A 19,535-nucleotide genomic window follows, 5' to 3' on the forward strand; every position below is an offset into this window, starting at 1 on the left:
AGAGGGGACTGCGGAACAGTCCTAAAGACTGGACTGTCTGAACTTTAAGGCTCCTTCCAACTCTAAAATAGTGAGGCAATCAATCACCTGCTTGATCCAACAACGGGAATTTGTAGAGAGCGAGGCACCTTTCTGACATTTGCCTATTCGTTAAACACTGGTTTCCTAGATTCTTATTTTGTGCTATAGAGCACAATTTAAGAAAACCCCATCCTAACTAAAATGTTTTGTAGACATTTTCTATTTCTGACCACAGATTCAGAATGAACAATTTGGTATAGTAAATACTATATCATCTACTTTTAAGAAAAAGAGAACAAAAGTTAAAGCTTCCTGGAAAGCGATAAACTTTAACACAGTCAGGTATTTAGGGTTCTCTAAAATGATATTTTTCTTTCTTTTAAATGTGTAAAAAACAAAAAGTTTATCTTGGTTATCTTGGTAATCTATGAGTAGTACACTAGATGGTGCTATAAAGCTGTCAGAAAGAAAAAGTTTTAGTAGAAAAAATACTAAGGCAATTCTGATGGTAGTTAAGTGTTCTGAAAACTTTCCATATATTTTCAGTCCCTGAGAGGAATTCCAGATATGTAGGCAAGTAATGAGAGCCTTAGCCTCATAGGTTTTAGTCCTATGGTCAGATAAATTTGAAGGTAAGCCACAAATTTAGCACATTTTAAAATGGTTTTAATATTTGATAATTCAATCTGATTCTACTAAAATTGAAATTTTAGTTATTGAAATATAAATGTATTATATATTTAAACATATTGCTATTAATTTCATTTAGGAGTCTTCTCATGAACCTAGTTATGCCTACCACTTAATAAATCTCTAAGTCAATCTCTTCAAATGGTTTCCTGAATTTTTGGGTTATCAATTAAGCAGAAACTATCAATCAAACTCTCTTATTAAAGTACTATACTATATTAACACTAATATATGAAACAATACATGTTAGTATCACTCTATTAGTACAGTATTTCTTATATAAATAACATTTCACGATTTTTTCACAGTACAGTAAAATTAGAAAAATATTTTTTTTACTAAAGTGACAAATAAAAACAAAGCTTTACTTTTATAATACTTTTGAGTTATCGATTAAGCAGAAACTATCAATCAAACTCTCTTATTAAAGTACTATATTAACACAAATATATGAAACAATTCATGTTAGTATCACTATTAGTACAGTATTTCTTATATAAATAACATTTCACGATTTTTTCACATTACAGTAAAATTAGAAAAATATTTTTTTTTACTAAAGTGCCAAATAAAAACAAAGCTTTACTTTTATAATATTTTCTACTTAGTTTAGATATGAAATATTCAAAAAGGTGAATAAAAAGTAAGTAAAACTATACCTTTTGTACTCTAAGAGTCATTTTAATTTTAACTTCTCCAAGTTATGAGATCTGTTTGTGATTTTTTTTGCATCTCTTTTCAGCTCTTCTTCTAGAATTTCTCCCCATGTGTCTGCATCCATCGAGTACATTTTTTCTGGCAGGCTAAGAGGAGAACTTAAGTTGCTGTATCTGCCACTTAGCCAATCTCGTTTCATTTTACTCTTCTGGTAATTCCTCTGTAGCGTGTCCTGAAAGAAGTAAATCAACATCATCAATGTAGAAGTTGGTTGGTTAGTGAATTTGTCTGAAACCAGAGAAACTGATTGACAGTGCTGAAAAGATAAGTATTTACATATGCTAATAAGTGGGTGTGTGGAGGAAGAGAGGGAAGAGACCCCGCAGAGAGGGAGGGAGGGAGCAAGCGAGCTAGCCTGGCAAACCATAGAGTTTGCTGGGAGTTTTGAATAATGCGGAGTGAAAAGAAGTAGCCACTTTCTTTTCAGTTAACAGAAGAAAATGCCCGAATTTAGGATTTTAAAAATGTAAGAAGGGATGGGAGACAGTACGGTCTGCAAGAATAAAAATTCAGCTTTAAGCCCAAAAGCCAACACACTCTTTATGTCACTCTGTATATAAAATCCTACCTCCTTCAAGCAGAAGGTAGAATTAGTTCAAACCTACCACCATATTTTCAGAACACTGCAGACCCCCAAAATTAAACTTACCATCCAGGAATAACCACTTTTTCGATCATTATCTACTTCTCTCTTGAACACATCTTTTAGAGCCAAGCAATGAGGTTCCCATAATGAGTCACTTTCTTTTATTATGTGATTCCAGCTCCTGCATGTCATTGAAGCCCGGCACAGACTCTGAACATCCAGCTGACTGAAAATTTGTAAAGAAATTTCTATAGGCAGCAGTTCCAAAAAGTTATTTTGACTCTCCTTGTTTTCCTTCTCAGCATCCAAAGAGTTCAATTCTGTGTCAGAAACTCTTGTACTGCTCTTCTCAGAGTCTTCCTGCATAGCTTGATGTTTTAGTAACTTAAGCTCGCAGGTAATCTAAAAGGCAGAGTTTAAACATATTCAGTCTCTTCAGATCAAACTATAGATCCTTTCTGGGGAATGATTTAAAGAACTTTAACTTTCTCTACTTGAGCTTCTCAGTTTGTAAAACTCCTCTTGTGTGCGTTCTTGCAAGGATTAACAGGGATGATGTGTAAATCATCTAGCTTCACATCTGAATTGCACATTGGAGGCACTCAACAAATATTACTTCTTTTTAATATTTTTAGTAAATGCAGTTGTTTCTAAACATGTCTTTCTGCTACCAAAGAACATTATCTAAAAAAGATGAGTCTTCACAGACTAAAATTTATTGCATTTAGTAGAAATAACTATTGTGAGAACACATTTAATTCCAAAATATTTATTAAAAACATCTTTGAAAATTTGTATGACTCAATGCTATTCGACTCCTGGATACTTGTTGTCTGTGGGAACTGATGCCTTGTCATTAACTTCTCCATCTAGAATTTGTGACTCTATCACAAACCTGATGGATATTTAGTAGTTTATATAAGAATTGTTTATCTATTTGTATCTAATGGGTAGGTGCTCATATTTGACAATAGACAAGAGGTTGAGGTTAGGATTATAATGACACAAAGTCTCAAATATTCAATTCAGTTTATAAGATAAAGTTTTATAGATGGCCTCTTGAAGCTATCCTACATCATAATTAATTACGAACCAAGGATAATAGTCACTGAGGCCATCAAACAACAGTGGTGCTCACCACTATAAACAATATTTATAATTTAGCTAAGTATAGCATGTGATTAAAGATTTTAAAGTCTAGTTTCAGCTAATTTACCAAAGGTACCTGGTGTAGACTTCTGAAATCAGCTGAAAAGCAAGAAGCTATTATTGTATATGAAGACAGCTTCTATTTAAAATCAGTTTATTACATTTTGCACTTCCCTTTCAATCGGTGGCGTTGGAGGAGCGGTTTGAAGTACAGCCAAATACTTCTTTTAACTTAGCTTATGACAAGTCCCCTTTCTAGATGAGCTACTCACCAAACGTTCCTGGACTTACCGAAACCACAGTTGTTCCCAGTCACTTGGTTGTTTATGATCCAAATTAATTGTGCTGCTTAGAATTTTAATGTCCGTGTTCAACGGAGGACTTCCTCTTGAGGGTTTGGGAAAGAAAACAAACTGGTAAAAACAAGGAGGTCATGACTCAACCAAGTTTATCGCAAGGCGTGTCGCAAGTATTGCCACACACCTCCATCCTCTCACCATCAATACAAACCAAAGCCAAACTACTATATTCTTGAAAAGAATCTCATATGAGGAGAACGTTACTGTTTGTTTCTACTCCCAAGATCTCACTGAGGAATAAATTGCGTCCTCCCGCTAGTTACTCCACAGGAGGCAGAGGAAAGCTTTTGAATTCAACAGTCGGGGTAGGGGGCGGTGAGGGTGACGGGTGCCTTGGCGAGGTTCCTAAAATTCCACCAGGCATCTTTCCTCTTCTAAATCCAGTTTTGCCTGGATGCCTGCAAACTTACGCTCTTCTGCATCTTTTTTACAAATCAAACTTTGCCAAATTACTTTTCTAGTTAGAGAAGAGCTCGCCCCCTTTCAAGTGTCACACAGAGGGAGGGATCCGGAGGCAGCGCACATCAGGTGACGGGCACCTCCTGGCTTTCGGGGAGCCCCCACCTGCCCAGACCCCGCAGGTCGGAAGGAATGACTCTCCGTCCCATCTGAGTCACCCTCCTTGAGGGTCCCAAGCAGATCGCAGCTGTCGGAGCTCGAAGAAGCCAGGGCACCGACAAATGGACAATAACAACTCCGAACACCGACTGTCACTGCAGCCACGCGCCGCTGAGCTGCTGAGCCGCTGACCGCTGTCCGTGGGAAAACGCCTCACCTGCCCTGCGCGGCGCGATCTCTTCCTAAGATTGAAATCCCCGGGCTTTGAATCCTTCCAGAAATCCCTCTGGCTCTGCCCACTCGGGGTTCGCGCAGGCGCAGAGGGGGCGCGCATTTTCTCTGGGGATTGGTAGTTTTCCCGGCGCGTCTCGGCTCTGCAAGGCAGGGCAGCGAAGCTGCCGCGGACTACAAGGTCCGGCGTCCCCCAAGACGGGGGGGCGGTGAGAAGGGGTGGGGGAGTGAGTTAAACCGGGGTTTTTAAACAGTTTGAGGTTGTGTGACGGGAGGGAATCCCTGTGTGCGTCACTGACCCGAGGGCGGGGCGGGGCTCGGGACCCGTCGCTGGGCTCCCGCCGCACTAGAACTAGACGCGCCCGAGCGGAGCCGATGCGCCCCTCCCCCCGCGCTTTGCCGCGGCCTCCGCAGGCCCCGCGCGTGTCCCTGAAAGGCGGAAACGGCTGCGGGGACCGTCTCCTTTGAAGGGGCCTGATCCTCGCCGCCATGTCCGGGGGCTTTGAGCTGCAGCCTCAGGACGGCGGCCCCCGGGTGGCCCTGGCGCCCGGGGAGACGGTGATCGGCCGCGGGCCGCTGCTGGGAGTAAGTGTGGCGGGGGGCTCGGCTGGCCCCGGAGAGCCGTGCAGGGTCCTCGCTGGCTCTTAAGGCCTCGCTCCGCGTCCTGGCCCGATTCCCTCCACCACGCCAGCCCTGTCTAGTGTTTAGAAGTTTGGGGGCAGCACGTTATTCACTCTACTTTAATCAACTCACAAACGTTTCCTTTGGTTGCCTTTAAAAAGCACCGATTTGTCTTACCATCTTTGTAATCTTATGCAGGAGTCGGCAAACTGGCTCTGGGTCCAAATCCAGCCTGTACAGCCTGTACAAACAATGGTTCTGGAGTTTTAAAATGTGAAGTGTAAACAAACAAAAACCCTATTAGCCTTCCTGGGATAATAATTGTTTCAAGGGTTGTGGATACTGCCCCTTGGTTTGACAGGTTCAATATTTACAGAAAACGTTTGCCAACCTCTGCTTTTATCTCTTCTAGAATAATTTCTTATAAACTCTCGGCCTCTTTTGTGGGACTGTGGCCTTACTTTAACTGTAACAATCTTTTTCAGTAATATCAATGGTTAACCTTTGTGTAGTGTGTGGTAAAAACCATGAGTTAGGTGCTCTTATTATCCTCAGTGTTCAGATGAGAAAAATGAGCTACAAATTTGTTATTTAAAGGGTACACATAAGCTTTTGGATACATAGTGGCCTGCTGCATTCTGAGATTTTGTAGATCTCTCTCTAAATATGTACATTTATATGGTTTTCTTAACAGTTAGCATTTCCTTTTTAGTGCTCACTTTGTGCAGCACATTTTGTAGACCCTAGCACTGTAGGTCATACAAATATGAACGAGGGACAGGTTGCTACATGATAGGACTTTTCTCTTGGACTCTGTGGACAAACGGGTGTCAGTGAGTTAATATCAGAGAATAAGGAGTGTGGACTGTTATCCTGGTTAACCTACATTGTCTAAATGGACCCTTCTCCAAGCAGGAAAAGGAGTAATAATTCAAAGTTGTAATAAGGAAGTCCGTCCTAAAGGGGTGTGTACATATGTGTGTGTAGTAAAGTTAATTAAAGTTGAAGTGCACCTGCTGTTTATTTTTTTATTGGGAAAGTAATTACTTAAATGTTTCAATAACATTGTTACTTTTCTCCACAGTTTATTCAGGTATACAAACATTCGAAGGCACTGCCTGGGACGTTTGCCTTCTCGCTCCCCTTTTCTCTCCTCCCTTTCCCATCTCTGTCCTTCTATCCCACTCCTTTACTCCCTCTTCCTCTCCCTCTCCCTCTTCCTCATATCTCCATCTCTATCTCCATCTCCATCTCCATCTCTATCTCTATATCTGTTTATAAGTTAGAAACGTAAAAGAATATGTGCTTCATCTAGAAGTCTTTTGACTGGTAACTGAAGAATTTCGATTTTCATAACAAATTGTATCACCAGTGGAGTACTGCAGACCTGATTAAAAGATGGGTGAATTTTAGGCCTGTGTTCTTTTAAACATGCCAAGAGGTTGCAGACCCTTTTATTATTTAGAGCTTGATCTTTTGTGTTACAGGTTTGTTCTTGTGAGATGAGCCTATTTGGTTTCTGTTTTTGAAAATGGTAAGGTGTAGAAAGTCAATTATCTGGATTGACTATTGCTTTTCTTTTTCAAATAATCATTCAGCAATGAGATTCTATTGCCAAGGTTGGCAGGTATTAGAAGTGGTTATGAACAATATCCTAAATGCATGAAAGGAAAAATTTGAGGAACACAGATTATCTTGTGGTTTTTAAGGTTTTGATGCTGACAGATGCATCTGCAGTGGTGAAAATGCAACATGAGTGCTACTTTTTCAAATGACACGAAATTTAGTCAGGTGTGTTTTGTTTTGTTTTGGTAATGTGAGAGAGCAGACTTGGTTCTAAGTGGGAAAACTCTGGGAATTCGTTGTAAATTCATATCCATCTGAAATGATTAATAATAAGAATGATTTTTGAACTCCCTTACTTAACTAGCCATGTTCTTTGGAGACAAATTTCACAAAACTTTATGGGCATACAAGCATAAAGGTTTATAATTTTAACTTGTAACCTACAGCCATGCCACCCTGAACAAGCCTTATCCTGTCTGATGTTGGAAGCTAAGCAGGGTCGGGCCTGGTTAGTGCTCAGATGGGAGACCACCTAGGAAGACCAGGTGCTATAGGTGTAAAAAATAAAAATAAGAGATTATAAACTGAAAAGGTCCTTGCAATGTGTGAAGTCAGCCAAGGGTTGCCTCACCTAAAAAATAAAAATAAATAAATAATTTCAACTTGTAAAACAGTCTTTGTGGTGCAACTATTTGAAAACGAGAATTTCTTTTTGTCTTTAGAGTGGCAAGAACAGAGAACAGAGCAGAGTGAAAGTTAATTTTATTGTGCTCTTTGCTTTAGTGTGAGTCATCAGCAAACCCAAAGTCTTTGTTTACTTACTAGGTTGTAATTGTTTCATTATCTGTACAAATAAAAGTGGTTTACAGCAACGTGAATTTCTAGGGATTTATCCTGGGTGACAATAGCCAATCCCAAAGGTTGTATATTATTTCATTTATACAACATTATTGAAATGACAAACTTATTAAATTTGAGGACAGGTTAGTAGTTGCCAGGGATAAAGAAAGGGGTAGGACAACAGGAGGGAATTTGGTGGGTATGAACAGCAGCAGGAGGGATGTTGGTGGTAATGGAAACGTTTATATCAAAACCTTATCAGTATCAAAATCTGATTGTGATAGTGACTATAGTTTTCCAAGATGTTACTGCTGGGGTAAACTGGGTGAATGGTATGAGAGATCTTTCTGTATTATATATATATATATCAACCACATGTGAATCTACCATTATCTTAAATAAAAAAATTAATTAAAAAAAAGGTTTTACAGTATAGCATCTCAAGCAACAGAATACCTTTAGGCCAAACTATTTGCTTTGTGGTTTTTCTTTAATTAGAGCTGTCATTACACTGTTAAATGAAAACTGCTGTTTCTGATTTCATATCTTCCTTATTCTGTTTTGATAGCAGGGATTATAGAACATTCCCTTATGATTTATTTTTTTCTAAGGAAATTGAACAGTACCAGGTATCTATCTAGTGAGACTTCCTAAAAGCAGATGTAATTGGCCAGATGTCATGGGCTTTTATATAGACTCTTCAGGTGGCATCAGGTCACTACTTCTAAGAATGCTGTAAGTATCTCACAAAGTTTACACAAAGTAACTGCTCTCCATTCTGGCAACTCTGTATTATTCCTGCTTGTTGCAGAATCTCACAGGCTGTCCCAGAGTACTAGTCCTTGGTCCAACAATGTTTGTCCCTAGGGATGTGCCAGGCACTCTTAGCTGCTGGGTTTTGCCCCTCTCTCACTTAATTATTGAGCCCAGTATAATGCCTGGCACATAATAGGCCTTTCCTTCCTTTTTTGCATTTCAGCCTCTTACTCTTCCAGTCCTCAAAAAGAATCTACTTGTGATTTCAGTGTAAAAAGGATATAGAGTTTGGAAGTGAATTTTGAGAGTAAAAAGCAGTACTACCTACCGCTAAAGCTTAAGGAACAACATTTTTTATGGATTAAATGTTAACATTTTTTCTATTTTGTTGACTAATATTTTAATAAATTTAGAGAATAGTTGATGAATAAATACTGTAGTCAGATGGGAGGAATGAAAGAAACAACTCCTTGTTCTTGCGAAATTTATAGTTCAGTAGCTATGAGAGACATAGAAGCAGGTGACTAAATGGGTTATAGCCTCAAGTGGGACTGGAGGCAGGCAGGCAGCTTGAGTGAGTGAAGTGGGAAGGAGTAAGAAAAACAACACAAAAAGACAATGATAAATGATAGCATTGTCATAAATGATAACTGCTTCGATATGTCAGTGATGTGTTGAGCTATGAAATGTTAAAAGTTAGAAGTTAGGTTGGTGGAGAGTGGGTGGTAGGAAGGAAAGGTCCTTTCAGACTAAATGAATGTATGATTTAAGATCTAAGATTTGAAAATATAGGTATATTGGATAATTGGATAAGTGATCACTAGACGTGTGGGATGATCACATTACATCAGTGGTCCTGTTTAACTTTTACAGACATTGCTTTTACAGTATTTATTAGTTTTTTAAAAATAGGCTTAATTTTATTGAGCAGTTTTAGCTTCATAGCAGAATTGAGTGGAAAGTACAGAGAGCATACTCTATATACCCATCTACCCTTACACATGTGCAACCTCCTCCATCGTCGACATCCCGTACCACAGTGGTATATGCTATGAATTTCTATTATCATGTCATTATTGCCCAAAGTCCATAGTTTATTCCAGCGTTTACTCTTGGTGTACATTCTATGGGTTTTGACAAATGTATAATGACATATACCCCCCACTGTAGTATCACACAGAATAGTTTCACTGCCCTAAAAATCCTCTGTGCTCTATTCATCCTTCCTTTCCCTTCCAACCCCTGGCAACTGCTGAACTTTTTACTGTCTCCATAGTTCTACCTTTTCCAGAATAATATATAGTGGGACTCATACAGTATGCATATGTAGACTTTTCAGATTAGCTACATGCACTTAGTAATATGTACTTAAGTTTCCATGTCTTTTCATGGCTTTTTAATGATGTTCCATTGTCTGGATATTCCACAGTTTATTTACCTACTGAAGGACATCTTGGTTACTTCCAAGTTTGGCAGTTATGAATAAAGCTGTTATATACATCCATGTGCAGGTTTTTTTGTGGACATAAATTTTCGGTTTGGGTAAATACAGAACTCAATTGTTGGACTGTATGACAAGAATTTGTTTAGTTTTATAAAAACCGTCAACTGCCTTCCAAAGTGTCTGTACCATTTTGTATTCCCACCTCAACGAATGAGAGTTCCTGCTCCAAATCTTTGTCAGTATTTGGTATTGTCAGTGTTTTGGGTTTGGGCCAATCATAATATATTAATGATAGGGTGTTCTCATTTGGTGGTGTTTGGCTCGCAAGCAGCACTGAGAGCCAAAAACAGGTTGAGTGAGTTGAAATTTCAGTGACATCAAGTCAGCACAGGTCCATCATACAGCCTAACAGTTCAGCAACCTTGAATTAGGAGCTGAGAAAGTACTGAGTTTTACTTTTAAAAATCTAAATAATCCATATTTCATCAGTATGGTGGATTAAATAGGTGTCTGTGAGGTAGCCTTATAATCTTAGTATCATTTACACTGTCATTCTTGTGGGAAAGTATATTCACAAATTTCAAAAACTACTTCACATCCAGTATATTAATAATCTTTTAAAGAGAGCTTATTTGTAAATTGGAGTCTGTCTAGAGAGCCTCTGGCCAAAATAAAGTCTATTTCCTCAACTTTATTTTTTCTTAATATCAGAAGTTAGACTATTCCATGTTTAATAATAAACATCTTGTATCAACTGAGTTTTGCTCTGTTGAGGAATAAGATCCTCATAATATCTAATGTTATGGCAGATTCTCAGTGTTGGTGATTGAGCTTTGGAGTATATGCTGGACTTGATATTGGGAAGCACTCTAAATAAGAAAATTAAAAAATGTATTTTATGGTTTGTCTACTGGTTAGCAGGTCTTAATTTTAGATTTTATTTGCTTTACACACTTGCACACACAGAGTTGGAGGGAAGAATTTTATGCAAATGATGCCTAAAGTAGATCCCATGCTTCTTCAGGTTGTGCATTTTCTCATAATATAGCCTCAAATCCCATACCAGATCATTTTATTTTTGTCTCTACTGTGAAAGTTGAAATTTGTTTATTTTTATTTGCTGTCAATAGAGCAAACTAGATACTCTTGTGTGAAAGCATTGTAAATTACCAAGTATTGTACAAGAAAATTTGTATTATCTTAGCCCTTGATGTGTCATATAGTTTATATTTAAAAACAAACAAATCTTAATTCTTCTCTGCAGTAGGGAACATTAAATTCATGAGATATATTATACCTATCTATGATATTCAGAAATTTTTCTAGGAAAAGATCTTAAGAAAAATTAAATGGTATTGGTTTTTCAGTAAATATATATAGGCAAAAGTGAAAAGTACCATTCTATTCTATTTTAGGATCTAGTAGCTCTTCTTCTTTTACTTTATTCAAGTTTTTTATTTTTAGAATTTTGGAAATAAACAGGTTAGAGACCTTGATCCAAAACCTCTAAGCATTTCTGCTGGTAGCAGAATAAAATCTTCATTTTGTTTTACTTCAGTAAATGCCGAAAAACAAACAAACAAACAAACAAAAACCCCAAAACAAAAAACCCCAAAATTGCCAAACAAATCACAAACAGTTTTTTTATATTTTCATGTCTTTATCTTTGGACACAAACATCAGGTCTTAAAAAATGGAGAAAGGATTGGTACATATATCATAATGTGTGAAACATTCAATTCAACACCAGAAAATCAATGATAAGGGGCCTACATTGTATCAATACAAAAGTGATATAAAAACAGAGTCCTGTTCCCATTCAGAAAACAATGTGAATTCAAGTAAAAAGATATTTTTCTATACTATCTGAAAAAAAAAAAAAACCCTGCTATTTTAGCTGTTGCTAACTAACAAAGAGTGATTTCTGCACCATCCTTCAACCTATGTAGGGAAACTGGTGGAAAAGCCTTTACTGTGGTTTGCTCTTACCCTCTGGCAAGGCAGGGTAAGCAGGTTTAGTTTGGTCTAATTTGAATAATTTTATTGGGCTTTGGTCCTAGGGGCTGTCCTAGTTGGCTGATGCCTCGCCCTTGGGTGATTAAGGCAGTGTCAGAGTCAGGTAAAGTCTGGAGATTGGGAGTAAGGTCTGGGACTGGTTAGTTTGCATGTGAAAGGTGCACTTGCTGGTAAGTGATTTACTGTCTCCAGGAAACTAATAGCCCTGGGAAGGGTAGTCATTTCCTAGTGTGCAATGCCCCAGATTCCAAAGCAGCAGATACAGACACTAGAAAATATGGTTACAGTCCTTCTTATGTATTTTGCCAGAACTATGTTACTTGTCCATCCATAGTAAAGGAATTATAGGCATTTGGATATTTTTAAACTGAGCACATTGTTACCCTAACAAATTGGAATACGATTGGTACTGAAGAAGAAATAAGTAGATATTAAGCAATGAGTAGTATTTAGTACAGTGTCACATGTGAATAATTAGCATCTAAAAAGTATACGTGTAGTTTAATCATGAGTTGCAAATTCAAATGCCTGTAGAGACCAGGTGTTCAATAAAGGGTGAAATGGCTCAGTGGAAGATAGTTGGGAATGCTGGGTGAGGTGGAGGGCCTATACACCGATCAAAGTAAAATTAAAACACAGTATTTGTGGCCTGTTAGCTATTAGTTTGTGCTGCCTAGTCTAAATCAAGGAAAAAAATTTTAAAAATTATATATAACTAAATAGAGGTTTAATTGAAGAGACTATAAATAGAATTATACTTCATTTATCGTGTCACTTAGTAATCATGTATACTATGTTTTCTAGATAACTTGATGATAACTTTTTAAAGTACCAATATTTTTGAAATTTTAAATTTTCCCCCCTGAACTTTTCATTTTGAAAGATTTCAGACTTGCAGAAAAGTTCAAAGAATAGTACAATAAACATATATATATATATCCTTAACTTAGATTAACTGATAGTTAGAATTTTACCATATTTTCTCTCCCCCCCCCCACACTCATTTGAAAGTATACAGCATGCATTATGGCACTTTATTCCTAAATATGTCAACACATATCACCTAAGAACAAGGACGTTTCTGCATAAATAGTAAATAAGTACAGACATGCACACAAAATACTCATCGCTCTTGAGAAATTTGTAACTGCAGTAAATTTTAGTATTTCTTACTCAGTTTTACCCAACTTTTCCAACAGTGTTCTTTTCAGCATTTAAAAAAAATTAGGATCCAATCAAATATTATCTTTAAATCTGGACCTGTTCTATCTTTCATGGAGCTAATGCTTTCAGGGATCCAGGCCCGTTTCATAGAATGCCCATAATTTTGATTTGCCTGATTGCTTCTGTATAATTAGATTCAGGTTAAACATTTTGGACAAGAGTATTCTATAGGTGATGTGAACCAGAGCAGCATATCAGGAGGCCCAGTTATCAGTTTGTCCTGTTGCTGGTGATGTTATTAGTATGATTGTTTGGGGAAGGTGATGTTGGCCAGACCTCTTCCAGTGAAGATGTCATTTCTTTTGTGAGTGATCTGTGGAATGGTTTGAAACTTCACGAATATTGTTTCCCATCAAGTTTTCACCTGAAAGTTAACACCCGTTGAGCCTTTACTGAGTCAGTTATTACTTTGGTAGTCACAAAATAGTGATGTTCTGGTTCCATCATTTCCTCTATGTTAGCTGGCATTGTTTTATAAAGAAAGTCTAGTCTCATCCCCCCAGCCCCTTGCTTGAGTTCAGTGTCAACTCATGGGTTATGTTTGTATTCGGTGTTCCGTATTCCGTTACCATGATTCATGTTGATGCCCAAATTGTTCCCAGTTTTGCTGGACCTTTGAACTGCTGGTTGTGAGACATGTTTTCAGCATTTCCCACTCAAGGTACGGCTTTTTTCTCTGGCAGTGGTAGTGTCTGTGTCCCACCACCGCTAGGTTCTTCCTCCCTCTCTCCTTTTCCTCCCTGTTGCCACTTGACTTTCTGTTCCAGCATAGGTCCTGAAGCTTCATCTGCATTTGATGTTTCTTTCTCCTTTTACATCTAAGATTTGTGGTAATCTCCATTTCCTAGTGCTTTAGATGTAGGGTATAGGTGGTGTTATTTGCTGAATTTATCGATCTCTGAATTTTTGGATGATGTGTGGTGTGATTAGGATTTTGGTGGCTACGGTTATTCTGTATGAAACAAATTCCTCGATTTTAACTGTTTTTATGGCTAAGATGCAACATGTCTGATTTTCAAATGACGTTTTCATTTAAACCTGTTGACTCATGGTAATCAATAAGCAAACTTGGGTAAGCCTTTCTTATCTTTTGAAGGATGTTATGTCATTTGTCCCTACTCTCATTAGCCTCAGTTGATATGCTCTTTTCAGATCCTTGGATTCCTTTGCTTTTCTGTTACCTCTTTTCTATAGCCTTTCTCTTTCCGCTAACAGACCAACATCAGTCATTTCTGCCCAGCCCCCATTGACAATGCATTGCTTACTAAACCCTGTCCACTTCATTCTCTACTGTGAATACAGAATTGGAAATTTAGGTAACACATCTTGTTAGACTTGGGTATGATGTTAGAGTAAACAGGACCAAGTGAAAGTCTGAGGGCCTCTTGGAGCTTTACTTAGAGCTTGAATTTTCTCAGAATGTCTGCTTGCTTATTAAATAGCCATTCTGCTTTATTTCCAGTTCTTTAGTATGTTCTAGTTTGGACAATTAAGCTGCTGGCAAATATTCCAAAAGATAATGTTTTACATATTGATAACGAGGGAAGCAGTGCAGTATTAAGAGCAAAGGTGTCTCTGGAATCAGATCCTGTGGATTCAAATCTGGTTCTGCTGCTAATTGGCTCTGTAACTTCAGGTAGTTGCTTAACCTCTTTGCACTGCTATTTCTTACCTATAAAAGTGAAGATAATAGTATCTTCCTAATAGATTTTGCGAAGTTTAAAAAAGAATTACATAAGTGTAGAACAGTACCTTGGTCTTGATAAAGAATTGCTCTTACAGTTACTTGTTATTAAGGATGTATGGATACTTTGTACAAGGAGCAGTAATCAGTGATCAGCTGTTATATGGACTAAGTCATGAGATCTTTAGGATAATCTATTTGTGACCTACCTTCCACTTACCACCCACCCTCCTCAACCCATGTTAAAATGAAAATATTTGTTAAAAATTTAAGCTTTCCATTGAGAGCATAAATTATTTTATTTTATTTGTTAGCTTACTCATTATTTAGAGGTATGGAAAAGGGATAGTTATAGCTAAGTACCTGAGTGATGTTAATTTCAAAGACGCTTAAAAACACTTTTTTGGTACTCTAGAGATACGTCGCTTTCTATGCAATTATACTGCTGTGGAATCGTGTGACCACTAGAGGTCACATTATACTTTTATATTATTTAAAAATCTTTTTCTTGCTAGTGCCTGTGAAGCTTACTTCAAAGAAAGAGTAATCCATTATTGCTTCCTGCAAAAATATAGCTTGAAAAAAAAAAAAACCACACTGGACTATTACAGGAACCATCATAATAGGTCATGGATTTAGATTTGGCAGTTTATTACTCTGTTGGTTAGAAAATCATTTTGTATTATTGAAGTTAACAATGAGATCTTAGCACCCAAGTTAGGAATAGAAACTTCTTACTCCCGCAATAAAATAATTTGCATATCTTGAAACTACAATTGAATGATTACATGTAGGTGTAGAGTCATATGAATATTTTTCACACATTTGTTTTTATTAATAAAAGAATAGATTTGGAGTACTACCTATTCAAAGAGTAGCTTGCACAGGTTGCTTAAATTCTCTGGACTTTCAATCTCCAAATATGTAAAATGTGAATAATAGCTGTAACGGTATCATGGTAAATCTCAACATTTAAGTGAGAATTCTGTGCAAACGATTATATCTACACAAATGATGAGGTAGGTTATGAAATAATAGCTATTGATTTGGGTCCACTAAGGCACATTATGGGAAAGATTTTTGGAACCTCTAAGTGTCTCTCCTCTTTTCTGATAGAATAGATGGTGAGTTTATATTTACTTTTCTGAAGTTGCCATTGTGGCTAATTAATAGTGGATATATTTTAAATGGCTACCTTTAAGATATTTTATTTTAGAAAATATCCCAAATAATAACCTGTAGCTGTGTGGAAAGTTCATTCCACTGTGATGCTCGATGTTACTGTTTTTATTTAGTCACAGCCTTAAGTGTGGAACTGCTCTCTGATTTTAAAAAAATGAGTATTGATTTTTGGCAGCTTAACATTTTTGCATGGTTTTGCATAACTAATGGGTTTGAATTTAGGCATTGCTGTAGTCTGCTTTTATTTATAATTTTGGTAATATCAAAGTTGAAGCGATAGATACTAACGTAACCATAAGATAGACCAAATAATTTTGGTGTTAAATTGATGCTCAAAACGTTTGTGTTATGTATCAGATACAAATTATGAAGGTAATCTTAACTCTTGTCTTTATAGCCATGCACTGAGGGCCCGATTGGCATTTTTAGCATTTAAAGTGCAAACAATGTTTTAACTTATATGTAGAAATAGTTGTGAGCATAAGTAGAACACTGTTGGCTCAAACACAGGAAGCTAATGTATACATATAATATATATAATAGATGATCATCTCTTCTTCACTGTAAATATTTGATTTTCACTACTATCTCTCCTACCTTCCTGTTGTCTTAAGTAGTGCTGATGGATCCAGAGCTCAAATGTGTGTCTTCCTGACCTAGGTCTGCCTGACCCTAAAGCTTTACATTTACCACACTGTTGCTTTTTAAACTCTTTTGTCATTATAACCTAAATGTTTTCTAGTAAGAACATATTATATAGGTTTTTTTTTTAATTTTATGAATTTTATTGTTAAGAATCGCCACTAAATATGTCTTGAATGGAAACCATCATGTAAGGTTTGGGATCTGTTAGATTCCAAGCTTGAATCTCTGTTCTGCCATTTATTTTTCTATGACTTTGGTGACATTAGTTAATGAAATCCAGTGAGTTTCAGGTGTACAATTCAACAGAAGGCATATCTATCTATCTATCTATCTATCTATCTATCTATCTATCTATCTATCTAGTATTGTGTGTTCACCACCCATAGTTAAGTTTCTTGCTTTCACCACATATTTGACCCCTTTTACCCCATCTACCTCCCTGCTACCCCTACTCTCTGGTAACCACTAGTCTATAGTCCAATGTTCCATGAGTCTCTTTATTTGGAGGACAGTCATTTTAATATGCAATTGGTGAATGCATAATATATTTGATATCTAGCCTAGGAATTTTGGAAACATTGTTATGGTTTTGAGGGAGGGCGGTTGTTATTGTTATTTTTTTAGTGGAATGGCTGTTTGAAATTTTTATTTTTTTCCACTATAGATAACAGACAAGAGAGTGTCCAGAAAACATGCCATTCTTGAGGTGGTGGGTGGTCAGCTTCGAATCAAACCGGTAAATATGTTAATGATTTATTTTAACTTTTTGTCTCTCACCTTTTTCCAGCTCCTGATTAGAGGGGCTTATTTTCTGAGGTTATGGAAATAGGGAATTAATGTGAAAACGTATCCTTCTTATTGCTAGAGGATGATTGGGAGTTAAAGATCAAACTATTTAAACTACTTTTTTTCCATGAGGCAATGTTATATTTATATAGTTAGAATTTCAGTGCAAAATGACTGCCAGTTCCTGTATACCTTATGATTTTGTTCATGATTGGATATTATAAATAAGATCCTGTAAAAAGCCTATAACTTTGTAATGGCTATTTTTCTGGGGTAGTGACTAAAGTCATTTAAGTGTTATAAAGTTGTATTTTAACAGATTTCTATACTTCTGTGTGTAGAGTTGAATATTTCTAAAATATAGACCTTGTTCAACTTGAGGATTTTAAAAATAATTTTAATGTGAAAGTTCCTGTTAAGGGCTAGGATGTCATTTGTTCTCTTTGTAGTTTAAGCACTTATGTATCGTAGGGACATTAGTGTCTGAGAATATGCTATGTGATTATAATTTTCATTTGTAGAATCTAGTGTGTGAGAGAATGAAATATGTATATGAGAGTCCATTTATTTTGGACTTGATACTGTGGTGGTAAAATTATTATGGAATGAAATTCATTAATTTTTAACATATTTTAAAACCTATATGTATTTTCAGCTTGAATGTGCAACTTCTTGTTGTATTATTAGTTCTTTCTTTTATATAGATAGTACTTGTATTATCCTGTGTTGAATAGTTTCCAAATTTGAGATGTATGCCTTTTAATTCTAGTATTGGGAAAATTTTTTACTAAAGCTGAATTCATACCATCTCAGCCTTCCGTAAATACTTTTTAAAAAGGTTTGTATCTCATACTGCATTGTCTTGGTGTCTTGAAAAGTACTAATATTTGTAGCACTCCTGTGGGAGTCTCTTTACCATCAGTTATTCATCTCTGAATCCTCTCCAACAATCTTATTTTTCATGATGAGGCTAGACTGTAATAAGCTCATCCATCATAGAAACACTGACTCATCTTCAGATCTCTAGTATCTAGTGTAATGCCTGGCACACAGTAGATACTTAATTAACATTTGTAGAATGCTTGAGTAAATGCTGCAGTGAGAACTATTTGTGGCATTTCTGGGAGTGGGGATATCATAGATTATTACAAAATTATTATATTTTCCAATACGTAATTGTTAACATCTTTTCAATGAACTACTATAGCCTAAAATAAAGAAGTTTGATTTCATGGTTACTGAAGCACATAAAAGTAAAGAATATAGGGATCCCTAAATTTTTATCCTGCCTTTTCTGATTGAGCATATCATTAGTATATATTTACCTTTTTTTCAAAATAACAGTTATGGCAAATAGTACACCTGGCTCCTTAAGTGGAAGACTCATGACTTAATACTTCCTTTCTACATTATTTAGATTTACTGCTATGTAATTCATGTTAATGAAGTGAAGAGCTTATAGTGAGTACTTAATTTTTTGACAAGTATAACATTTAAGTAGTACTTGTTTTCTAGTTATTTTTTATACCTAAGCAGAGCGTGTCAGCTCCTGCAATAGGTTTATAGACTTTTCTAGATTTGTATTGTTAGTATTCAGATCCTGTGTATTTGCAGTTATCACAGAAAATAGTTATAAACTCTGGGTGGGAGCAAATGATACTGTCGCTTTTGGAAATAACTTGACATTATTTCCTAAAGATGAAGGCATGCATTCCCTACAAGACAGACCAAACACACACTCCCAAGAAATTTGTACAAGAACATGAAATGCAAAATTGTTTACATAATAGCAAAAAACCAAAAGCAAAATAAATTTTCATCAACAGTAGAATTGATAAATATATTGTGATGTATTTATTTAATGAAATATACTACAACAGTGAAGCTAAATTATAGTGAAAGCATGTAAAAACATGGCTTAAAATCAGAAACATAATACTGAATGATGCAAGCAAGCACTGGCAGAATACATACAATATGGTTCTACTTACAAAATAAATAGTATATTCAGGGTTATAAACATGAATGGTAAAACCATAAAAAAAAAGGAAGTGATAAACACAAAAATCAAGGTAATAATTACCTCTGAGGGGACTGAGAAGAGAATAGGATAGTGAAAGACTCACAGGTGACATCAAAGGCAGTGGTAATATTCTTTTCCTTAAATTAGGCAGAGGGATCATATATAATATGTGACATGTATTATGTCTTACAAAAATTATTATAGGACATTTATGACGTGAAAAAGTGTACAGCAGTTACTTCTGTAATGCCAAATTACCAAACGTTGGAAGAAATGGAAACTGTATTTTCTTTTAAGGAAATGTACAACCCTAGTACTAGAATTTGTATGCTGTTTTAGAAAATATTTAATTGGGTTTTGAATTTTATTTCAATAATTATTACATTTACATTATACTAGTTGAAGGAAAGCTGCTTCTTGGGGTTGGTGTATATACA

General features: G+C 36.3%; 2 protein-coding genes and 1 pseudogene across 4 annotated transcripts in view; 2 read left to right on the forward strand and 1 right to left on the reverse strand.

The window, feature by feature from the left end:
• Positions 1-1,282: 1,282 nt before the first annotated feature.
• Positions 1,283-4,351, reverse strand: FBXO48 (F-box protein 48). Of its 2 annotated transcripts, none has more exons than XM_036225045.1 (4): positions 4,231-4,351; positions 3,455-3,550; positions 2,078-2,416; positions 1,283-1,600 (listed from the first exon to the last, which is right to left on the reverse strand). In XM_036225045.1, the coding sequence occupies exons 3-4, from the start codon at positions 2,378-2,380 to the stop codon at positions 1,388-1,390; spliced, it is 516 nt and encodes a 171-aa protein (XP_036080938.1). In that variant the 5' UTR covers positions 2,381-2,416; positions 3,455-3,550; positions 4,231-4,351; the 3' UTR covers positions 1,283-1,387. The 2 variants fall into 2 exon arrangements, with proteins under 2 accessions (XP_036080938.1, XP_036080939.1); XM_036225046.1 differs by having other exon boundaries at positions 4,298-4,349.
• A 307-nt stretch (positions 4,352-4,658) lies between these two features.
• APLF (aprataxin and PNKP like factor) overlaps positions 4,659-19,535 on the forward strand; it is a 62,375-nt gene continuing 47,498 nt past the window's right edge. The window contains exons 1-2 of one of the 2 annotated variants that reach the window (XM_016137871.2): positions 4,660-4,896; positions 16,954-17,025. In XM_016137871.2, coding sequence (XP_015993357.2) covers positions 4,801-4,896; positions 16,954-17,025 — 168 coding nt within the window. In that variant the 5' untranslated portion in view covers positions 4,660-4,800. Of the gene's footprint in view, positions 4,897-16,953; positions 17,026-19,535 lie in introns of both variants that reach the window. The other variant, XM_016137872.2, reaches the window with a different exon arrangement.
• Positions 6,937-7,055, forward strand: LOC118606285 (annotated as a pseudogene).

This window comes from Rousettus aegyptiacus, unplaced genomic scaffold (assembly GCF_014176215.1).
Source record: "Rousettus aegyptiacus isolate mRouAeg1 unplaced genomic scaffold, mRouAeg1.p scaffold_m13_p_7, whole genome shotgun sequence".
In the NCBI taxonomy this organism is placed as follows: Eukaryota; Metazoa; Chordata; class Mammalia; order Chiroptera; family Pteropodidae; genus Rousettus; species Rousettus aegyptiacus.